The sequence below is a fragment of the Penicillium cosmopolitanum genome (assembly GCF_028827165.1).
Source record: "Penicillium cosmopolitanum strain IBT 29677 chromosome Unknown utg000009l:1.0-9042332.0:1.0-9050551.0, whole genome shotgun sequence".
In the NCBI taxonomy this organism is placed as follows: Eukaryota; Fungi; Ascomycota; class Eurotiomycetes; order Eurotiales; family Aspergillaceae; genus Penicillium; species Penicillium cosmopolitanum.
In genome coordinates this window covers 4593592-4615815 of record NW_026622679.1, presented here as the reverse complement: position 1 = coordinate 4615815, position 22224 = coordinate 4593592, and the positions used below count along the sequence as shown (strand labels likewise).

The 22224-nt window shown below is 48.3% G+C and overlaps 10 protein-coding genes across 10 annotated transcripts; 6 read left to right on the top strand and 4 right to left on the bottom strand.

The window, feature by feature from the left end:
• Positions 1-393: 393 nt before the first annotated feature.
• Positions 394-1341, top strand: N7509_009825 (phytanoyl-CoA dioxygenase family protein; the record flags this gene model as incomplete). Its single annotated transcript, XM_056634462.1, has 3 exons — positions 394-742; positions 800-1018; positions 1073-1341. The coding sequence occupies 3 exons, from the start codon at positions 394-396 to the stop codon at positions 1339-1341; spliced, it is 837 nt and encodes a 278-aa protein (XP_056485082.1).
• Positions 1342-1778: 437 nt separating this feature from the next.
• On the top strand, positions 1779-2508 carry N7509_009824 (HD domain-containing protein; the record flags this gene model as incomplete). Its single annotated transcript, XM_056634461.1, has 3 exons — positions 1779-1917; positions 1972-2185; positions 2253-2508. 3 exons carry the CDS (start codon positions 1779-1781, stop codon positions 2506-2508), a joined length of 609 nt encoding a protein of 202 aa, XP_056485081.1.
• A 901-nt stretch (positions 2509-3409) lies between these two features.
• On the top strand, positions 3410-5041 carry N7509_009823 (general substrate transporter; the record flags this gene model as incomplete). The annotated part of the gene is made up of 1 exon (XM_056634460.1): positions 3410-5041. The coding sequence occupies one exon, from the start codon at positions 3410-3412 to the stop codon at positions 5039-5041; it is 1632 nt and encodes a 543-aa protein (XP_056485080.1).
• Positions 5042-6740: 1699 nt separating this feature from the next.
• On the top strand, positions 6741-7913 carry N7509_009822 (cellulase; the record flags this gene model as incomplete). Its single annotated transcript, XM_056634459.1, has 1 exon — positions 6741-7913. One exon carries the CDS (start codon positions 6741-6743, stop codon positions 7911-7913), a length of 1173 nt encoding a protein of 390 aa, XP_056485079.1.
• Positions 7914-8142: 229 nt separating this feature from the next.
• N7509_009821 (putative COP9 subunit 3) lies at positions 8143-9891 on the bottom strand (the record flags this gene model as incomplete). The annotated part of the gene is made up of 5 exons (XM_056634458.1): positions 8143-8628; positions 8701-8853; positions 8906-9358; positions 9418-9654; positions 9724-9891. 5 exons carry the CDS (start codon positions 9889-9891, stop codon positions 8143-8145), a joined length of 1497 nt encoding a protein of 498 aa, XP_056485078.1.
• Positions 9892-10333: 442 nt separating this feature from the next.
• Positions 10334-11834, top strand: N7509_009820 (glutamate-5-semialdehyde dehydrogenase; the record flags this gene model as incomplete). Its single annotated transcript, XM_056634457.1, has 3 exons — positions 10334-10634; positions 10696-10857; positions 10933-11834. The coding sequence occupies 3 exons, from the start codon at positions 10334-10336 to the stop codon at positions 11832-11834; spliced, it is 1365 nt and encodes a 454-aa protein (XP_056485077.1).
• Positions 11835-12186: 352 nt separating this feature from the next.
• N7509_009819 (60S ribosomal protein eL18) lies at positions 12187-13129 on the bottom strand (the record flags this gene model as incomplete). The annotated part of the gene is made up of 4 exons (XM_056634456.1): positions 12187-12264; positions 12405-12772; positions 12895-12999; positions 13126-13129. 4 exons carry the CDS (start codon positions 13127-13129, stop codon positions 12187-12189), a joined length of 555 nt encoding a protein of 184 aa, XP_056485076.1.
• A 461-nt stretch (positions 13130-13590) lies between these two features.
• Positions 13591-14912, bottom strand: N7509_009818 (putative mitochondrial carrier protein; the record flags this gene model as incomplete). The annotated part of the gene is made up of 5 exons (XM_056634455.1): positions 13591-13819; positions 13885-14021; positions 14089-14364; positions 14423-14740; positions 14808-14912. The coding sequence occupies 5 exons, from the start codon at positions 14910-14912 to the stop codon at positions 13591-13593; spliced, it is 1065 nt and encodes a 354-aa protein (XP_056485075.1).
• Positions 14913-15899: 987 nt separating this feature from the next.
• Positions 15900-17112, top strand: N7509_009817 (RNA-binding protein; the record flags this gene model as incomplete). The annotated part of the gene is made up of 5 exons (XM_056634454.1): positions 15900-15985; positions 16264-16320; positions 16374-16473; positions 16542-16998; positions 17060-17112. The coding sequence occupies 5 exons, from the start codon at positions 15900-15902 to the stop codon at positions 17110-17112; spliced, it is 753 nt and encodes a 250-aa protein (XP_056485074.1).
• Positions 17113-18492: 1380 nt separating this feature from the next.
• On the bottom strand, positions 18493-22094 carry N7509_009816 (Pfs, NACHT and Ankyrin domain protein; the record flags this gene model as incomplete). Its single annotated transcript, XM_056634453.1, has 3 exons — positions 18493-20796; positions 20882-21150; positions 21221-22094. 3 exons carry the CDS (start codon positions 22092-22094, stop codon positions 18493-18495), a joined length of 3447 nt encoding a protein of 1148 aa, XP_056485073.1.
• Positions 22095-22224: the final 130 nt, after the last annotated feature.

Below are 22224 nucleotides of genomic sequence, written 5' to 3'. Positions count from 1 at the left end.
GAGCGAGTCTATTTGTGGTCCCTCAGTGGACTGCGGGGCCCGGCCCGAGTGTCCACCACCAATCATTCAGGCCATGTGCAATTTACGGGGCCCCGCGACTGGGTAAAAAGTTCCCACTAGTTCAATCTAGCAAGCCTTTATGTAGGAATGAAAATGGGTCCCAATAAAAATATGGGACACCATGTGTCAATGGGGTGGGGATCTCGGTGCGAAGCGCGAGGAGTGAAACAGCCTAACTAGGAAACCGGCGGTAACCACCCGATGCCTCTTCCCGATGCCTCTTCCCGATCTATAAAACGCGCGTATCGTCGATTTCCAATTCCAAGAGCACGTTCCTTATCCCACCGGTCACTTATTTATTCTTTTCATTGGACATATGCTCCTATCGTCACGATGGACAACTATCACTACGCTTTGACCCAGAAGCAACTCCAGAGCTTCCAGGAGCGTGGCTATCTTCTCGTGCGCAGTTTCTTCACTGCCGAGGAAGCGAGGATCCTGCAGCAATGGGCCCAAGAGGTGCACGATTTGCCCCGAACTCCTGGTGTCCCCTGGATGCCTTACGAGGAGGTCAATGGGCAAGGTGACCGGGTCTTGTGCCGGACAGAGAACTTTGTCAACTCCCATCAAGGATTCGATAGCTTTCTTCGGGGTCACCGAGCTTTAAGTACTCTTCAGCAGCTAGCTGGCGAGGATATGCTTCTGTTCAAAGAGAAGATCAACTATAAACTCGCTGGAAGTGGTAAGTCTCGAAAGAACCTGCAGCCTTTCATTATTATTTTCTTACCAGATTCTACAGGCGGTTTTGATCCTCATATTGACGCTAATGCGTATACTCATGTCAGAAATATTAAGCACTTGACTATTCTTGCTGCCGTTGACATTATGAATGGCACCAATGGTGGCCTTGAGGTGGTTGATGGCAGCCACCGCATGGAAATCCCTCTGGGAAAGGATCGTTGCATTGAGCCGACTTGGGTCAACGGCCATACTTGGACCCCCTGTGACCTCGAGCCAGGTAAGCTCAAACAGCCTTGATTTCTGTAAAATCGGGACTAATCGGTAAATTCAGGAGACATTCTTGTTTTCGGATCTTATTTGGCCCACCGCAGTGGCGCCAACACTAGCTCCAAGGATCGTCGTGCCATCTATGCGACCTATAACCGCGCCGCCGAGGGCAACCTGCATGATCAGTACTATGCCGATCGACAAAAGCTGTGGCCTGCAACACATATGCGCAAGGAGGGCGAGTCCTATGAGGAGGGTCGGGTGCGCTATGCCTTTGGCTCTCCGATGTTGACCGTAGATTCAAGCAAGAAGGAATTGGTATCTGCAGTTTAGTTAAATTAATTTCGAAAACACAAGAGGATGAGAGGAAAAAAGAACGCGAAAGGAGGGAAATTTGAATTCATCCCAAACGCAGGAGTAGGCTATTGATACCGTATCCACCTGAGCGAATACCTTGTACAATAAGACAGTTAATGAGCAAGCGCGGAAGTGCCCTACATCAATTCAATGAAGAAAAATTAATTTCTAAAGCAATCCATTTTCAGATTAACGTCATTGAGTCATTTATTTATAAAACAAGAAGAGACCCAGGTCCATGGATATCTAATTTTCCGCTGTGTGGCAAGACGAAACCCCTGGAAAAAGTGTGAGGTAAGTACTTAAAGTGGCCCAATCCCCGTGGAATTTCCCTCTCGCCCAATTTCCTCCACCACCCACCACTTTTCTACACACCTGGGACTTCTATCCGTAACTCCCAATCCACTAACCCAATGGAGCTACCATCACCATCTGTGAGAGCTGATTCTCTCATCAGTGCTCTGGAGCAGTATGGCCAAGGTGATTATATTGGCGAATCAATTAGTCAGCTTGAACACTGTTTACAGGCAGCTCACCAAGCCCAGAAATCTGGTAAGACGCATGCCTGGAAATTTGCCGCATGATGACTCTAACACTACTTGACAGGTGCTGGTGATGAACTGGTGATTGCAGCGTTGCTGCATGACATTGGGCAGATAATTCCTTTGAATTCCACCAACGAGGTCCGCATGAACCTCCGCGGAAGCACAGAGAATGTCGGCCGTGTAGGCCACGAAGCTATTGGAGCCGCCTACCTTCAATCCCTGGGATTCAGTCAAAAAGTTTGCAAGCTTGTGAATAGTCATGTTGCTGCGAAAAGGTAGGTGACCTAGGGTTCAAAAAGGCCACTTTTCAGTATCATATTAAACTCATCAAATCATGATCAGATACCTTACAGCGGTGGATCGCTCATACTACGACTCCTTGTCTTCCGCCTCAAAAAGGTCTTTGGCCTTTCAAGGAGGTCCGTTCCAAGGAATTGAGTTTCAGGAGTTCGAACAAGATCCACTGCGGGAAGCAATGGTTTCTCTCCGACTTTGGGACGATGCGGCTAAGCTAGAGGGTGTGGAATCAACAACCCCGCGCGCACGAACTTATCTGGACATGATTACGGCTCATCTGAGTCAAGGTCAGACTTCCTAGCAGGGCACTTTGATTGGAATTAATTGTTCGAAGCTTTCTTGGGCGCAATGACCGAAGGACCATGTTATTCCACTTTATTATTGACTAAATTTTGTTTCTGGACATTATCGAAAATTGTACCAATATTTGTTTGATGCTTTCTAGGTTCATCACTGGAGGCTGGGGTGCCTGCGAGGAGGCCTTGGTAGGGAACCGAGGCAGAGGCAGAGGCAGAGGCCGAAAAACCGCACTTCTTTTCTTTTCCTCGTCTCTCCACGATGCAGTAAATTTCAAGGGCCAAGCCCCGGAGTAAGATCGGATGTGTAATATCAAGGTCTGTCAGGTTTTTTAGGTCACTTTTTGACTGTTCTTTAGCTTTACTAGAATGCGGACACTGTAAAATGTAAGAAGGGCGATGAGGTACTTTCTTTCAATGGGTTCGGGGACCCCAGAAACGTGGGGTAAGTCGGGATGTGGAGAGATTATTGGCTTTCGTAGCCTGTGCACGTACATAATACATAACAATATGTGGCTTATAGAGCCCAGTAATTCCAAACTAATGCCATGAAAATTCGGGTAAATGTGACCCGAAAGTGAATTATTCCAATAGCACTGGAGGTACCACCCGTAACTTTCTGCTGACCACGTCTTGAAGGATGCGAGGCAGCTCACTCCCTTGGGAGCCCCTTTCCCCCCCTGGTTTAGTGTTACGAGAACCAAGACCATCAGTATCATTGCTCGGTCAGATGATAGCCCCGCAAAACAAAGTGAATGGCAAGTGCCTCCGGCATTTAAGCTCCGGCTTTCCCATGATTCTCCTCATAATTATTTCACTTTGAATTACAAAGTCTTAGGCCTTTGCCCGACTGAGTCTCTTGATATTCTTTTTGCTGAGTCTTATATCTTCTAGACTGGCATCATCATGGCAAAGGAGATTTCCGATACACAGATCGAAGATGCGGGTCATCGCCCCAACAGTCCATCTTGCCTTGGACCCGACCCAGGCACGATCCAAGGACGAGCGATTCAGCAGCAAGAACACAATCGGGGATACTTGGAAACTCTCAAAAAGGACCCTTGGCTCTTATTCTGGATTGGAGTCATGCTTTGGACTCTGATTGTGCGGGGATTCGAGAATCAATCCTCTGGCGCTGTTATTAGTATCCCAGAGTTCAAACAACGATTCGGTCAACTCCAAGACGGACAGTACTTTATTGAAACTAAATGGCAGTCAGCTCTGAGCGGGGGCTCAAATGCAGCTGCTATCGTGGGCTCATGGGCTGCCTCCTACTTTGCCGACAAATTCGGGGTCAAACCTGTCATTCTGGCAGCGGCAGCTATCAACATTGCATCAGTTGGTGTTGAATTTTCTAGCACCTCGATCGGCATGTTTTTCGGGGGCAAGATGATCAATTTTATTGCAATTGGTGCATTTCTTAACATCTGCACTGCATATGTTGCTGATGTTTCACCACTTGCCATTCGATCATCTGTCATCGGTTTTTGCAATCTATCTCAATGTATAGGTCCTTTTGTCTCCGCCATCATGTCTTATTACACATCTTCATGGGAGAGTGCTTGGTCCTGGAAGTCTTTGATCTGTGCCCAATGGGGATTTGCTGTGGTTGGGCTGATCGGACAAATCTTCATGCCCGAGTCACCTGTCTACCTCGTTCGAAGAGGCAAGATCGACCAAGCCCGAAAATCTTTGAACCAGTTTTACTCGGACCCTCGTGATGCTGAAGGCCATTTGGAACGAATCAAGCTAACACTTGGGGAAGCCGAGACACAACAAGATTCAGTATCATACATTGACTGCTTTCGGGGAACCAACCTTCGCCGCACACTGATTGCGATTATGGTTTTCTTATCCGAACCAATGTCAGGACTCGGATTCGTTTCTAATTATGGCGCTTTAATGTACCAGTATCTAGGAATAGGCGATCGACAATCATTTCTGATCCAAATAGGTGCTCAAATCCTTTCAATGTCTGGAGCAACCATTTCTTTTCTGATTAGTGATATGTTTGGCCGGAGACCTATGTACTTGGGTGGATGCATTGGTTTAACCCTATTACTCCTTTGTATGGGGATTGCAGGTTCGGTGGACACGAATGCCGCAACTACCGCCGCAGTGGGCTTCTACACCATGTATAACTTCTTCTACAATGCTGGCGTGGGGTCCAATGTTTATACCATCGCTGGAGAGGTTCCTACTTCGGTCCTCCGGACTAAGACACTTGCTGTGGCCCTCTCAGTCTCTGCGGCAGTCAACACAATGTGGTCATTCGTCGCGCCTTATATGTTCAACCCTGGATATGGCGGACTCAAAGCCAAGATCGGCTTTGTTTTTGGCGCCTTTATGTTGCTATTTGCTGTCATGGCGTATTTCTTCATCCCAGAGACTCGTCGACGCACATATGAGGAGCTTGATGAACTTTTCATGAATCGTGTACCAACTCGAGAATTCCGTGAATATGTCACTCTGGCAGAGCGGAGAGCTGCAGAAGCTTACCAAGTGACCGAAAAGGTGCCAGAAGCTGTTAGAGTGTGAGAAAGAGAGGGAGACTCAGTACATTGGTCATCAGGAGTGGAAGGGGGCAGTTGTTTAGGACCGAACCATGATTTCAAGCTACTTGCAATATCTTCTCTTGTGCGAAGTCAGTGTATACTTTACTTTACCTCATAATTTAAGTATATGGACCAAATATTATTTATCTAGTAGAGATTCTGTACTTGAAAGAGGTTAAAACTTCTGATATAATAGCGGGACTTGAGTGAACTTATTCTATTGATGAACACTCTTCCAGTTTTTTTGCCTAAATAATTTTAGGCAACCCATTTCAATTATTTAAATAGACGTGTCATTTTGATTCCGAATCATCAGAGCTTTTCTATTGAGAGCTGTATCGCAATGCAGGTAAGCTTTTGCTTGGCCTAGCTAGAGGCGCCGTGCTAAGTTACAACTACTGCCAGCAACTCGAGCAATATGGCAAATGCCAATATAATCTCTGGAAAAGGAGGCACCAAGACAAGTTGCAAGGAGAGCTTTCAGATACAAATATAAAAGAAGGATGATATCTGGTAGAAGTACACAATTTTGCAAAGACGACCGTACATAGGGCCCCCCAACCTTCCACCATATGAAAAAAAAATTAGTCTAATAAGGCTTCTGGTATCATTAGAAATCCTATAGAATTTTACAAAATTGATGCCTTTATTCTTTAAGACTTCAGTAAGTTGTTCCCCTGTTAAACTCCTGATTTTATTAGCCAAGGTTCATGAACTTATGACCTCGGTCGGGATGAACTTCACTTGTAGGGCAATCCAAAAATAAAAATAAGAATAAGAATCCAGCTTGTAGTCCGACTCTGGTCCTTTATTTCGTCGATTGTTTGCTCTAGTTGCAAGTCCTTCGCAGGCCGTGCTGGTTCGTTCTTAGAATGTGGCAAAGGCATTAAACATTGAGACAGGCATGTCCCTACCTTCCCACCAATAGCTCATTTACCCCCTTACGTATTCTCGTAACAGAAACGCCATTCCTCATTAGCAGGGGTTATTTTTTCTCGCTGTTGCTGAGACCGAGATAAAGCCAAAGTTCCACCCCCACCCCCACCCCCCTCAGCGGATCCACACGCCTATTGGGTGGGTCTCACCGGCGGCTGCTTCGGCCAAGGTTCACGATGTCGAGTATGAGTACTCGAGCATCAGTTCGTGATAAAAACAGTCCGAGAAAGCGGAAATTAACAATGCATCGAATATCCCAGCACGAATAATTCTCTCGGGATGTGGAGGAATTGATTTATTTTCTTGGCGTAAATCGTGATAATTTCCAGCGCAGGATTGCGGCGCTGAATAGCCGCAAAGGGTCCAATACATAGTTCTGTTAGGGTGTTTTAGGTCACCTGTAACACCGGCATCGCAAAACCACTAGTTTTACCAATACAAATTTGGACCCTGAGCAGGACTTCCGGGGCCCGTTGGGGCTATGGAGCGTCGTATTGCAGGGTTCTCCATGAATTCCCCGCCATATGAAGCTGGGGAAATAGAGATTCTTCTCCACGAAATGAGGAACCACTTCCCGCTGATAGATGCGTTGCTGTTGTTGACGATCCTCGCCTTTTACGGAATTCCTGGAGGACTACATAAGATGGCGTGTTCGCGACCGAAGAATTGTAAGTTATCGAAATCGACGAAGCACAAGCACAAGAAGCCTTCAGCTACATTGCATGATCAATTGCTTTTCAAAAACAATGAATTTGATGAATTCCATGATATTGAAGTCCCTGCTAGCAGGAATTACTTTTTGTCGCCCTGCCGCATCAAGGAATTATCTGGACTGGACAACATTCAATGCTGTCGGCGCCAACCTAGGCGGCTGGCTCGTGCAAGAATCAACCATCGACACTACATGGTGGGCCCGGTACTCTGGAGGTGCGGAGGATGAATGGGGTCTCTGTGCCTACCAGGGTAGTCTATGTGGACCGGTCCTAGAACGCCGATACGCGACTTGGATCACCACCGCCGACATCGACATCCTAGGTGCGGCTGGAGTCAACGTTCTTCGCATCCCAACTACATATGCGGCCTGGGTTGAAGTCCCGGGGTCACAATTATATCATGGCAACCAGCAGTCCTTCCTTGCGAGCATTTCCTCGTATGCTATCAATAAGTACGGCATGCACATCATCATCGACATCCACTCGCTTCCAGGTGGTGTAAATGGGTTTCCCTTTGGCGAGGCCAGTGGACACTATGGCTGGTTTAACAACCAAACTGCTCTTAAATATTCACTGGAAGCTGTTGATGCGGCTATTAATTTTATTCAAAATTCGAACTCGCCGCAATCATATACGTTGGAGCCTATCAATGAACCCGTCGACGTTCAAGACCTCTCTCTATTCGGAACCCCGTATTGTCTTACCGACAGTGGCGCAGCATACTTGGCAAACTACATGCATCAAGTCATTGCAAAGGTTGAGGCTGTGAATGGAGATATCCCAATCATGTTTCAAGGCAGTTTCAAGGGCGAAGCGTATTGGTCTTCGAACTTCAGCGCCGAAACAAATCTGGTATTCGATGTGCATAATTATTATTTCCAAGGTCGAGCGGCGTGCCCTGGCAATGTGACACAGCTCATTTGCACAGATGCTGTCAATTCTGCTGGAGATGGAAAATTCCCGACATTTGTGGGCGAGTGGTCTATTCAGACGGAGATTGGCAATAGCCTAGCATCGCGTGCGAGGATACTTGAGACTGGCCTTGGTGCGTGGAAAAAGTACACTCGGGGTAGCGCATATTGGACTACGAAGTTTATAGGGAATGCCACTGTTGATGGGGAGGGAACTCAGGCGGATTATTGGAATTATGAGACATTTATCAGCTTGGGATATACCAAGTCGACATCCGCAGCTGTGTTGTGTTAAGCTATTCCATACGACCAGTTACATACAGTTAGGGCTAGGAACGAATCACATGCTTGTTGCCTGTCGTTGCCTTATGTATTAGGCACCAGTCTGTCTACCGATTACCACACCTCTTTCTTTCCTCATGCTTGGTACTTTTGACAACTATTTCTACATTGTTATTCATCATAATCATCATCATTGTATTTGAGCTGTTAAAATAGGATATTGAAAAAGTTGAATTCAAATCCTAGATTTGATCACCCATAATATCCTCATCAACCTCAAATCTACTCTCGTCCTCTGCTACTGAATAGTCTGTGCCAGAACCATTCCAAGTCTGACTCTTTTGCAAGTGATCGATAAACTCATCACCAAGCCCTATATCATTATTGCTCTTCTTAACGCTCGCGATAAGGGCCTCCAGGGTCTGACTTTCTCTCGCAAGCCTTCCCTGTACCTGGAGTTCATGCAATTGAGAAGAGGGATGGGCACTTGGGAATCGTAGCATCGTGCCTTCGGAATGACCGGGAGTGTGTACCAAGGTCGCAGATACGGAGCCAGACATGATGAGGGAAGCAATGACCGACTCAGCCGCATCGGTATTCGCCGGTAGTGAAGATGTTTGCTCTGAGAGCTCAGTCACGGTCAAGGCGGCGAATACGCTTCTGATACCCGCTAGCGCATGTGCTGTGAATGACTCTAAGACCTGGGAGACCAGACCGGTGTTGTTATCCTGAAAGATAAGATGATTAGCGAAACATGCCATTAAAAAAACAAGCTGTTCGGTCCGGAAGGCTGGACTTACAGCACGCCAGATATGCTTGGCTGCATCAATCTCGGCATTCAATCGGCTCAAGTCGCGGAGCTCGAAAGTATGCGCGAGATTGACATACGGCCTTGCAATAGACTGGTACGTTTTGTACACATGCGGAGCTACCATAGTAGGAGACGGGCGAAGCTAGAACATATGTTAGAAACAGAGGGAAGCATGAGGGTTCGGCTCGGCTCACCTTGCCAGTCTCCAACAAGCCCACCAGTACCCATTTCTTATAAGCCTCTACCATGATCATGCTAACAGGACCAGTAGTAGGCATCGACATGACAAGTTCTAGAAAATGGGAAGCTTCGCTCCATTTCTTGAGTGCTAAGTAGACCATTCCGCCGTACAGGAAATATCTCGAGAGATCTCTGGAGCTCAGCGGAGCGGATAGACCGGAGCTGTTAGTGATGAATGCCAGACTGGATTCATGGTTGGCACATAGCACCGGGGAAGACTTGTGGGGAAAGCGTTCTGTCGATCCAGGGAAATGACAGATGTGCTTGTTGAGAACGGGTAAGATGCAAGCATAGGCTTTGGCGTGCAGACAGAGACGGACGAGAAGGAGGTGAGTTGATGTGAATACGGCGCAGGATGGATCCAATCGCAACATGGCATCTTTGATTAATTGCGTAGCAAGGAACGGCTTGAAGATTGTCAGTCTCTCAGCAACTCAAGAGAAATCCAGATATTCCCAAATCTTACCTTGGAGGCGGCCTGCGCAGCTTGGGTCACGAGCTCGACAAGCTGCCGCCATTCATGACCGACATATCGGACTTGAATAGGATTGAAGTTTTTCAAGTAGTGTACGCATTTTGTCCATAAGACCCCGGATGGAAGCAGGTCTGCGGGCAACTTGTCTGGGGATATTTCTTGCAATGTCTGGATCTGCAGTCGCAGTAGGAAGAGGTAAGTGATTGCATCGGCGGCAGGGTCAAAGTTCTAGAAAACAAAATGAATGGTTAGCTGAATGTTACCACAGGTCGGTTTCATAGAGAGAGCGCTACCCACATCTAGGATAGTCGGGTCATTGGCAGCAAAGTTGAGGGCGTTACTCGATGACGATCGATGAAGAGAGGCAACCAGATCCCGTATTTGACGATCATATTGTTCTTCGTATCGATGTGCAGAGTTCTGTAGCTTCGTGGAGCTTGCGAGAAGGGTCGCGATGGAGGCCATGGGGGCTACTTAACCCAAGGACGGTTTGGTTGGGCAGTTGAAGCGCAGACACGGTCGACAAAGCTGAGGCCAGTAGAAAACTGGAGACTCGAGATACAGCTCTGAAGGATGTATACCGTGATCAGCGGATGGTCCGAGTCGGGGGAAAATGGGCAGTGAGTGACGTTAGGTTGAGGGACAGCTTTATGGGCAGATAAACAGCGGAGAGCGGAAGGCGGAGGGCGGAGAGAAAGGCGGAGAGTAAGGCGGACAAAGAAAACAGAGCAGAGTGCGTATGTACGGAGTACTAGAGTAGTGGATCACCCCACCATAGTTAATTACTGCCACCACCAGTTACTAGCAGTACTCTATGTAAGCTATGTGCCCCTCGACCTGACTCATCCCCGCTTCCCGCAAATTTCCCTCCCCGCCAACTTGGGATTATTTGACCCTCAACACCAAGATGTCATTGACGGACTCTAATGCGGTGGATGTCGCTCGCAGCGCATCACTAGCCTCTCGTCAACTCGCAACCCTGTCAAACGAAGCCCGAAACGAAGCCCTCACGCTACTACACTCGGCTCTGGACAAGAACCGAGCCATAATTCTCGCTGCCAACAAGAAGGATGTCGAATTAGCCACCCAGGCCGCAGAGGATGGTACTCTGAACCACAGTGTCCTTAAGAGGCTGGACCTCTCCCGCCCTGGCAAGTATGATGACATGTTGGAGGGAATCTTGAGTGTCCGTGATTTGGAAGACCCAGGTGTGTACCCTCCACTACATTGCTGATTAGATTGGAAACTAACCACCCGGGGAACTTTAAGTTGGCAAAATCACACTACGGACGCTCTTAGACGAAGGCCTCACCCTAGAGAGAGTCAGTTGCCCCATCGGTGTTCTGCTGATCATCTTCGAGGCTCGCCCTGAGGTGATCGCAAACATCGCAGCACTGGCTATCAAGTCCGGCAATGCCGCTATTCTGAAAGGTACGTACCATTGATTGTTTTATTTTGGCTTATGGCGAATAATCAATGCAAGTGCTGACACTGAAAAATGAATAGGCGGCAAAGAATCCACAGGATCATTTGCAGCGATCGCAAACGTGGTCTCGGACGCCATTGCCGGTTCCCAAGTCCCCGTTTCATCAATTCAACTTGTGAAAACGCGCGATGCGGTTTCTTCCCTTCTCGCCCAAGACTCATTCATCGATCTCGTCATCCCCCGTGGATCTAACGAACTGGTCCGTCACGTCAAAGAGAACACCAAGATCCCAGTTCTAGGCCATGCAGACGGACTATGCTCCGCCTACATCCACTCCGACGCCAAGGTCCAAACTGCCGTGAAAGTGATCGTCGATTCCAAGACAGATTACCCCGCAGCCTGCAACGCTCTCGAGACATTATTAGTACACGAGAGTGTGCTCGAATCCATTCTCCCCGAGGTTGCTTCGGCTCTATTGGCCAAGGGAGTGTCACTACGCTGTGACCAGCAATCCCTGGAAGTCTTAAAGAAGGTGGTGCCAGCTGATAAAGCCAGCCAAATCTCCTCAGCCACGGATACCGATTACGAAACCGAATTTTTGGACCTGGTGTTGGCTATCAAGACTGTTTCCTCGGCCGAGACCGCAATTACACATATTAATACCTTCCACTCTGGACATACGGATATTATCCTCACCGAATCCAGTCAGGAAGCCAATCGTTTCATGAACGGCATTGACAGTGCGGGTGTGTACTGGAACGCATCTAGTCGATTTGCGGATGGCATGAGATATGGATTTGGCACAGAAGTTGGTATCAGCACCAACAAGATCCACTCCCGAGGACCCGTTGGTCTGGAGGGTTTGACAATCTATAAATATTTGATTCGCGGAGATGGTCATGTGGCCGCAGATTATCATGACGGCGCGGGGGACGGAAGTACCTTCACAAGAAGTTGGAACTCTAAACCCTCTCTTACCTAGCCCGCTAGAAACCATACCAAACCGTCATCACTACAGATAGTATGCAGATAAATATTTAAGCCGCAAAAAAAATTCAACGGAAATATTTTTTTTGAACATTTCGCAGTCGTAAGAAAGAGGATGAGGACTAAGCCGGATGTAATTTTCTTTTGCGCCTCCCCATTCGTAAATTTCTGATCTCCCAGTCCAACCAAAAGTATTCCGCCACTTTAGGTACATCGACTTGAAGTCCTCGGCTAGACTAAGGGAGATTGACACCCGGACATTGCGCAATGCTAACAGATCGCTGCAAAAGCACATTGCCATACATGTGTCTGCGCCACCATCTTCACGAGGTCTAGGGCCTTTTCCCTTAGACCTTGAAACCGCGAGAGCGTCTGCGACCACGGGCACGCTCGAACTTGCGACCCTTGCTGGCGACGTAGGGCTTCTGTAGAGTTGTAAAGAGAAAAGGTTAGCCAATCCATCCACATCCACATTGAAATCAAAATCGGAACCCAGATCCACCCGGGAAAAAATCCATTGTGCCAATCCAATTCCAATTCCGGGGATTTTGTTGTAGTCACGCACCTTGTGAGAGTGAGGGCCGAAACCGAAGTGCTTGACAGCCTCACGGGAGTTCTTGGGGCCACGGAGGAGCAGAGTGTTGGCACCGGTAGGGGCACGCAGAGCAAGCTGGTCCAGGGTGAGGGTCTCACCACCGGCCTTCTCGATACGGGCACGAGCAGTAGCGGTGAAGCGCAGGGCAGCAACGGACAGCTTGGGGACGTTCAGGAGACGGTTGTCGTCGGTGATGGTGCCGATGACAACGACGGTCTTGCCCTTCTGGGCCTCGGAGATATTGGCGGCAATGCGCGAGAGCGAGACGGGGGGACGGTTGATGCGCGACATGAAGAGGCGACGGAGAACAGCCTTGTTGAAGTTGGACTCGGTACGGCCTGTGTGTGATATCCCTGGTCAGTTTTTCGATTCCATCAAAATTTCGCCTCCTCTCGAGATTGAGGTTTGCAGGTTTCTTTTGCCGGGGCGTCTTGGTTTTTCAGGGGAGGGGATTTCATACGGGCAAGGAAGCGGTACAGCTTCACAAGCACCTGCAGGTAAACGTTGTCGCTCTTCGCAGCCTTGCGGTGGCTGTTGCGCACATGGTGACGGTCCAAGTCGATACCTGAGAATTTGCGAAGATTGATTAGCCAGGTTGAAATTGGATGGGAAATGAAGGAAAGGAAGGGAATAAGGCGATTCGAATGAGTCGATTAGAGCGTCATGAATCGTCTGTAGGGGTTGCACATACCCATGGCTGCTGTATGAATTGAACACCTGTTAGTTAACTTGCTGTCGCTCCCGTCTGGAAAGTGTAGGAGGTTTTTGGTCTTGCACTCTCGGCTGGCGGCTGTGTGCGGGTTGTGCCCTACGCTAGTCCTAACATGGAATGTGTCACATGACTAGGTTCCAAGTTTGGGTGGGCCGGGCTAGACTAGATTCAGATGGATTAGGTAACCTTAGCGCCACCCTAGTTTTGAGGTAACCCCTTGTAGTTAGGTGAGTTGGTGACTCTGGGGAATTAACTGCATGGCACCTCCATCGGGATACAGGTATTTAGTCATTGGGTGGCTTTGGTTTCCTCTTAATTGTTTTTGGTTTTCTTTGTTCACAGCTATATACAAGACAACACAATAATACAAAATGCAACAACATTAGTTGCAGCCCATCTATGCCAGACAATATTGACGGCAAAGCACTTCTAGGTGTATTGTAACTAATCATCTCTATCGCCCAGGCTGACCAGGAAATCCCGTGTCAATTCGAAACTGAGCCAGCTGCTCGCCATGCTGGGTGCCACCTTGAGGAGGTTGGGACCAATGCCTTTGAAAAGTCCACGCATTCCTTCCTCGGTCACGATGACACGCACCGCATCAAAGATCGATTTGTACTGATAGCCCATTCCGGACATGGTGTTGATTTGAAAGCGTCGACGTAGAACATCACTATTGTAAGAAGTCAGCATGAGAAGTTGACCCGGTGGAACCATAACCAAGAAATTCAAACTCACAAGGGATATGTGCACGTTTGGGCCACAGCCCCGGAAATAGCACCTGCTAAAAGTTTTCGCCATGGGCTAGGGTTCTTTTCACCGTCCGGAGTTAGGTATTCGCGGACAGCTTCATATGTCATGAAGTTCAGACCAACCTTGAAAATCACAGGTTAGCGACATGTGCGAAGCCAGACAAATCAGAATAGCAACCACTTCACTTACATAAGGAGCAACACCGGCAACAGTTGGGGCAATACCCCGATAAAGCGCCGTCATACCACCTTCATTCTTATAAATTGTGACCATGGTAGTCCACATGCCAGGCAATTTTCGAGACTGTTCTCGCGGTCCAAGATCGGCAAATGACGCTGACTGGATCGAAAGTCTTGTTCGAACGATGTCAAGAGGGTATGTCACGGTGACAGAGGTGATACCAGCAATACCACCACACACGAGGCGGCTGAAAGCAGACATGTCACCATTGGGAGACTCGGCGAACTTTTGATGACTTGTCAGTTTTGGATTCCGAGCAGAAGAGAAGAGGGTGGTACCGTACCCTCTTGTAGAAATTATAACTCCCAAATTGAACAGCTGAATACGGAATAATGCGAATGCAGTTCACGCCATTTCCACGCATGAATCCTCTCCAACCTTCTTCCCGTCCCATTTTCCCCAGAGCCTTCCAGATAGATAATTTGTATTCTTCCCGGCCAACGCTTTGGACCTGAAGTAAAATTTTCAAACGTTCTAATGGTGAAACGATTGTGCGAGATACGGCGCCAGCGACGCCACCTGCCATGAATGCAGCAACAACGGGCTCAGCAATTTTGTTTTGTGTTCGTCGCAGGATGGAGGGTGGCGCGGGGAGGGCATCCTAGCCGACAGTGAGTGATGAGCAGAGGGACGAGGAAGAGGGCAATGAAAGACGGCGAGACACTAACCTGGACTGAGGATGAGGATGAGGGAAGATGAATTGACTGTAGAGTTGGCTTGGATGTACCCTTTGATCCATCCTCTCGGGGTGCTTCCTGGGGATTGAGGCTCATTTTGGCGGTATCCACATCGAAGACTGTCAGATCGAAAGGCCAAAGTGTTCTTGAATCAGGCGAACCAATTATTTTCCCATGCGTTGTTTTTCACTTCTTCTAGTCGCAAATGAGGTAGGATGAATGCCGAATCGCCGATCAGATAGTATCACTAGACCGATATAGGAGTGAAAGCACCGGAAATCAAGATGACGTGGGTCGCGCTGGCCATGAAGATTGTTCGCTCTCTTCACGATAGGTCAAATCTTACAGGTCCATCATAGAGATCGGAGACCCAACGGTAGTTCTTGGTTTTGATTCTTGAATGTCGATTGTGAGAGTAGCTCGGAATGACGACCAGGGTAGGTGGAGAGGAGAGTCGGAAGAGGGGGCTGGATGAGCTGAGCGTATTGAATGTTGCTTTTTTCTGTGACCACGTTGGACGGAGAGATAGATCGATTCTCTCTCGCACAGACACAGTAACACCCTATTTTACTACTTGAGGTAGGTTCAAGTAGTTGCGAATGGAGGAAGATGGGGGGAAAAGACTGGGGTAGACCGAGAGAGGAGGAGATGAGACGGCAAGGGAGTGGAAACCTCCAACCAGCAAAGCAATCCCGACTGCCGTCCACGCGGTACCTCCCGAGCCCAGCCCGCATTATACACTGTACGCGTGCCTGGTTCTATAGTTAGTTACTACTCTGTACTTCCCCTTCTTTTCACCTGATTTTGTAGCAAGACTAGGTATTTGAGTATTTTCCATATTTATCTGCTTTCTAATAATTACTTCTCTCATACATTCCTCTCCCTCTCCCTCTCTCTACAATACACAATTCATCACTGTCGTCAGTGGTGTCTCCCCCCAACCGTACTCATACTGCCCACTGCCACCGCCTTACCGCCTACCTTCCATCGTCCACTGCATCATTTTCCATTTCTTTCTTTCACCCCTTCGTGTAATACCACGTCCCTCCCTTCTACGACATCGCCGATTCTTCATTATCCGTCATGTCTTCTCGATCGGGAACCACCCTATATGTCACCGGCTTTGGCCACGGTACCCGAGCTCGCGATCTTGCCTACGAATTCGAACGGTACGTCACGGCCACACCTCCGCGTTTTTAAGCCCACGGCTTCTCGGTCGCTTCTCCCTTCCGCCTTATCCTCCTCCCCCATTCCACACCCCCCAAAACGTCCAATGTCATTCTCCCGTGCATGATCGAATCGGCTATCCTTCCGGAATGAGACCCTCGAGCTTCTCAATCCCCCAATTCTCCCATTGGATGTTGAATTTTGGTCGTTTTTCATCTGTCTCTATAACCTTTTATCTCAAGCCTTTTTATATGACCTTGAGAAGCTAATGTCTTTTCAGATACGGTCGTCTTGTCCGCTGTGACATCCCCGCCCCCCGCACACCTTCCAGCCGACTGTAAGTCCGAGCTCATCAAGCTTAAATTTTTCACTATCTTAACAACCATCCAGGTTCGCCTTTGTCGAGTACGAGAGCCGTCGTGATGCGGATGATGCGTACCACGAGATGCACAACAAGCGTATTGGACGCGACGACCTCCTGAAAATTGAGGTATATTCTTGCCCTTTCTTCCTACCCCACCTGTAATGCATCTAATCTGACCTCAATTCCTCCCATAGTGGGCACGCACACCCCTTTCGGCCTCTTGGAGATTCGATTCCGGCCCTGGCCGGGATGGCCGTGATGGTGGCCGTGAACGCACAGGCCGTCGTGAGCGCACTCCTCCCCGCCGCGGTCGCTCTCCATCTCCCCGTCGCAGCAGAGGAGATTATTCTCCCCGCCGAGACGATCGATATGAGCGTGACGCCGATCGTCCCGCCGCTGATCGGGATTATGAGCGCCGTGACCGTGACCGCGACTATGAGCGCCGTGATCGCGATGGTGATCGTCGGGACCGTGACCGCTCTCGTGATCGTTCCCGCAGCCCCGAAGACCGCGAGCGCGATACCAAAGAGGATCGGGAACGTCGCGAGGATGACCGGGAGCGCCGCGATGATGACCGGGAGCGCCGCGATGATGATCGGGAGCGTCGTGAGGATGAGCGTGAGCCTGTTACCAATGGCGAAGACAGGAAAGGTACGTAACTCCAAATATAGAAAAAGCAATCCCCACCTAGCGCTTAACTAACCTTCAACAGTACCCCTGGACCCCGTTCCTGCTGCTCATGACGAGCTTGATACTGCTGAGTAGATCGATTGACTCTGCGCCGTGCCATCCCATTTCGAGCCACTTCGCCCATAGGGATTCAAAATCGATTACTGCCTTTCCCCGGATCATCACAAGGGTTTTGGAAATCGTTTGACCACTACTGCCGCCGAATGTCCTCCGATTTCAAGCGTCATATTGCATGGCTTCTTTGCGCCAGGTTGACTTGATTCCCTAATTTCCCTGTCAATCATCTCATCCGGCTCCGGTATCCCGTGCTGGTCTTGGTGTTGACTCCCCTGTTTCTTTTATTTCCTTTCGTTTCCGCTTCCGTTCTTGCTCTCTGTTCTTTTAACCTTTTTTTTACTTTTTTTGGAGATCTCTTTTATGGGTGTCGGTATTTATCCTGGTCAGCAGCCCCGAAACGAACGTCGAGCGATCAGATCGTGTTCCAAGTGTCCCATCCTCGCCCTTCTCTCGTCCTTGCGTTTTCCTCGATGAATACCAATCAATACCAAACCCAAACCGTCCGCCATTCCCGTCTTATTCGCAAATTTAATCCAAGCGATTCCGTTCCCATTCTCCAAGCCAAGTCCCCTCGCCCCGTACGATCGATCGGAACCCCCCTCGACGACTGCTCCCGATCGATATCGCTTTTTACAATGTAGACTCGTATGCATGCAGGCAAGGTATTCGTAGGGAAGGTGGATAGCAAAATTATATCAATACTAATTCATCAATACCCACAGTGGTAACTTTTTAAAGATCGAAATGTAGTTAGTTTTTCGCCCCCAATGAGTGCTCAGGTTCTCCAATGACGTAGAAATCCTTCATGCGGGGGAAACGGCCTTGTCCTTCTGCTGTAGGGACTAACAAACCCTAATACGGAGTAATATATTACCTAACCCTCATTCAATCTACAAGCTAGTATGGAGGCACTGCTTATCCGCTATGTACAAGCGTGTTGGCTGGGAACATGATGATCAGGAATATATACTGAATCATGTTCAACAGGTTCCTATTCATGCCTTCACACTCTTTAGGTTCAGCAATATCGCAATACTTTAAATATTGTACATGGAGGCATGAAATTCAATGATATGTGTTAAGCGCTGTAGAAGCGAGGAGGTGAGAAGGGAAGTTATGTAAACATATCTACCAACAATCAGGATTATTCAGGCTGTGACTACTGTGTTTACACTACAGCGAAGCTTCTATGGCTAGTCATAGCACTAGAAGGGGCATTGTGGGCTAGGAAATAAAACTAGGCAGAGGCTGTGCATTGAAGATAAACACATCGTATTATTAATCTGGCAGCCCTATGTATATGGTTCAGGCAAAGGCAAAACTCCACGATCGAGGAGAAGGCTCGTTATATCGACGTACCCCTTTTATGAAGCCCATTCAAGTGCTGTCCATCCATGTTCATCGCTTGCATTGACATATGCCCCCCCATTCGATAAGAAACTTCGCAAGAGCCTCATAGCTACCCGCGAAGGCCTCTGAAAGCGGTGTCCGGCCGTTTGAATCAGTAGCGTTGACATCAGCTCCTCCTTCAATAAGAAGCCGAGCGATAGCCTCGTGACCATTCTTCAATGTCAAAAAAAGTGGTGTCCCGCCATTTAGATCAGCGGCATTGACATCTGCTCCTTCTTGGATAAGAAGCCTAGCAATAGCCTCATGGCCCTTCCTCGAAGCGAATGAAAGTGATGTCTCACCACTCAAAGTAGTGGCATTTATAGTTGCTCCTTGTTCGATGAGAAGCTTAGCGATAGCCTCGTTACCCTCCCTCGAAGCGAGTGAGAGTGGCGTATGTCGATGTCTATCAGTAGCATGGATATCTGCTCCTTGTTCGATAAGAAGCCTAGCGATAGCCTCGCGACGATTCTCCAATGCGAGAAAAAGTGGTCTCGAACCATCAATGCCATTAATATCTGCTCCATGTTCGATAAGAAGCCTAGAAAAAGCCTCATAGCCCTCCCTCGAAGCGAATGAAAGTGATGTCTCACCTCTCAGACTAATGGCATTTAAAGTTGCTCCTTGTTCGATGAGAATCCTAGCGATAGCCACATAGCCAAAGATTGAAGTGAGTAGAAGTGGTGTCCATCCATTACTACTGACAGTGTTAACATCTGCTCCTTGTTCGACAAGAAGCTTAGCGATAGCCTCGTTACCCTCCCTCGAAGCGTATAAAAGTGGTGTCCATCCAGTTCTATCGACAGTGTTGACGTCTGCTCCTCGCTCGATCAAAAGCTTAAGAAGGACTGCTCGCCCATTCTCTGCAGCCCAAGAAAGAGGTGTTCGCTTTTCGTACCGCTTCAAGTCTTTTCTGTGGTTCAGGCCCTCTGTGATGTCGATTCCGTCATAAATGGTTGAAGGCAAGTTCAAAAGAGCTGCAACACTCGCTTTGTCACTACATGCCAAAGCAGAAAATAGCGGGTACTCGTATCTTTCGCCAAAAATATGGATTTCTGGAAATTTTTGAAGTCTTGTGCGGATAAGGTCAGGATATCCTTTGTCTGCGAGAATATATAGGAGACTTGCATGTGGAGTATATAACCGAATCTGTGACTTTTCAAAAAGGTTGTTGATCCCGACCCAGTTGATTACATGGAACGAGGAAAGAAAATCGTCTTGAGAAACCACTTTTGCTGCAGCGTTGGCATGGTAGAGGGTATTCCGACTAGAGTACCCTAGAAATGGGTAGTGGTTTGAGGCTTCCGTGACATCTTTTGTCCTATATGGCTCAGGATAAGCCGGTCGTTTACCAGCAAGCTCGCACACATCCTTGTGGTTTATGTAGAAATTGCAGCAATCCTTGAGCCTATCATGGCTTGGACTCTCCCAGTCAAGCCCAAGTTGGGGCCACAATTCATAAAGACCTCTGTCTTTAATAAGGAAGTCTCGAACAGACTCATGGATGAATTGGACTGATGGTTTGCCGGATATTGTAACCTCAGCTAACCCCTTAGAGCAACTGATAACATATCTGTGAGACCTGGGAAGACCATTGCTAGTATCTTGGACTAAGGCATCTGGTATCTTGGTATCAACCAGACTCGGACTCTTCAATGATAAGCCAGACCAAAGAGCATGATAGAATTCCTCTGGCCGTAAAGGTCGCTTTGCGCAAAGAATCCAGAAAAAACAGAGCAAGAGTCCCTCCATATTCTCATCATCACGTTTCAGTATTTCCTTGAATAGATTGCTTAGCCCACTTGGTAGGTCTTCAAGCTTCCGGTCGAGGGACATTGCACCTCTTGCAAGCTCCCTATTGAGAATTTCGACGACCAAAACCACCCACATAAAAACACCAGCAGATTTTTGGAGAAGCTTTTGGACAATATCGGAGTCTTCAGTTCGAAGATTATCCCCAACGTAAGCTTGCAAGTCTTCTGTGTGGCCTGGTTGATGCTCTAGTGTAAGTCGGGCACCATGCCGTATCATAATATAGGGATAATGCCGACTGGAAAAGCAGATCCGGAGACGTTTGGCCGTGGACTGTTCTGACAGATATTCAAAATATTGGATCATATCCAGAAGTTGTTGCTCGTCACATTCATCAAGTGCATCAATAAAGCATGTAAATGACCGTTGACCCAGGAGGGAAACTGCTTTATGAAGGAGGCCTTTGAGGATATTCAAAGAAGGGCAAGCATTTTGGTCCTGGGCGGGAATGAGCTCAGGATCATCTAGCAGTGTCTGTAGGTCGGGAAATCCTTCAAGTAGCTGAAGCAGCAATGATCGATACATTCCTATCACAGATCTCTCTAGTATTTCACCACGGGCATTGAAAAAAAAATGATGCAGTGACGGCAGTTTTGGAGCGAGCCTGTTTCTTCATTTTCGAGTAGACAAATTTCATGATCGTCGACTTGCCAGCCCCAGGCTTGCCGCTAATCCATAAAAAGCCACGATGGGTCAGATTTTCTGGGTCTAGCCATGCCTTATAGTCAGGATGATTGAGAAACCATTGACATGTTTTGGCGTGGGCATCTTCAACAGTTGATTTTCGAGCATTGATTTGCTCAAACCTGAAAGAATCCAGTAAAAGCTTCCGGTTTTTCTGTGATGGGGTCGGGTCTATAATGCGAGTGTGACTCAGTCAGCGTCATTTCCAGCACAAAATCGTTTCCAACACAGAGAAACTTACTTGGGGTAGGTATGGATGCATCCTCTTTATATGTCTCGGTGACCGGAAGACCCTCAAGCAATTCCCTTGCGTATGCGGCTGCAGTGGCTGCAGCATATCTCTGCCATTCTTTGCTCTTGTGTGAATCAGAATAGTCGCAAATACCCCGAATTGGGAGACAGGGGATGATATCCATCAAACCAGCAGCCTCCATTTCGAAGCATATAACATTAAACTGCCGAGCAGCTTCGTCTCGAAAGACACTATTCTTAATGACCTGGCTCCCTGAAGCGATGGCACCATAATGAATAAATGGATCTGTCGACACCCGCGCACTTCGCAGCACCAGCTTTGAGTCGTCGCATTTATCACAGTTGGCCTCCGGAACTTTATGATGATAATTTGCCTGGAAGAGACGATCTGGCGAGCTTGGGCAACCATACCCATATTCTTCAAGCTTCTGCTGGAGAATAGAGGGAATTCGACTCGGTTCGAGCTCGTGTTTAGCGCGGAGAGTCGTGACGGCTGTCCCAAGCAATTGATGGGGAATTCTGGGGATCGCTGTTCGTTCCAACTCTTGGTCTCCATGAATTATTTTTCCTAAATCGACCTGCATCACCCTGGTCCCAACCACAATATCGCCGAGTCGTACATCAACCTTACTCGGCACACCACCGCCAATACCAACCATCAAACCAACCCGGATTGCGGGAAATGTCCGCTTTATGTTCGTCGCCACGTTCGCTGCGTTGACAATTCCATACTGGTCTGTTGGTAGGCACGCAATGACAACATTATGTCTCTGGATGTCCCCTAAAACGTATGTGTTGCTGTCGTCTGTAAGGGCAGGTAGAGATTCGTGAATATTGTCTAGTACGGCCCGGGCCGCTGCCATCTCGATTGATAGCGCACATATCCATGCAACAGTGTAAATATCGCGCCGTGCGGCTGGCACGCCACCGCGGTAATGGAGCTTCTGTCGCTTTGGCAAGTGAGATGGGCCTGCCTCATCATGCCCACCTCGC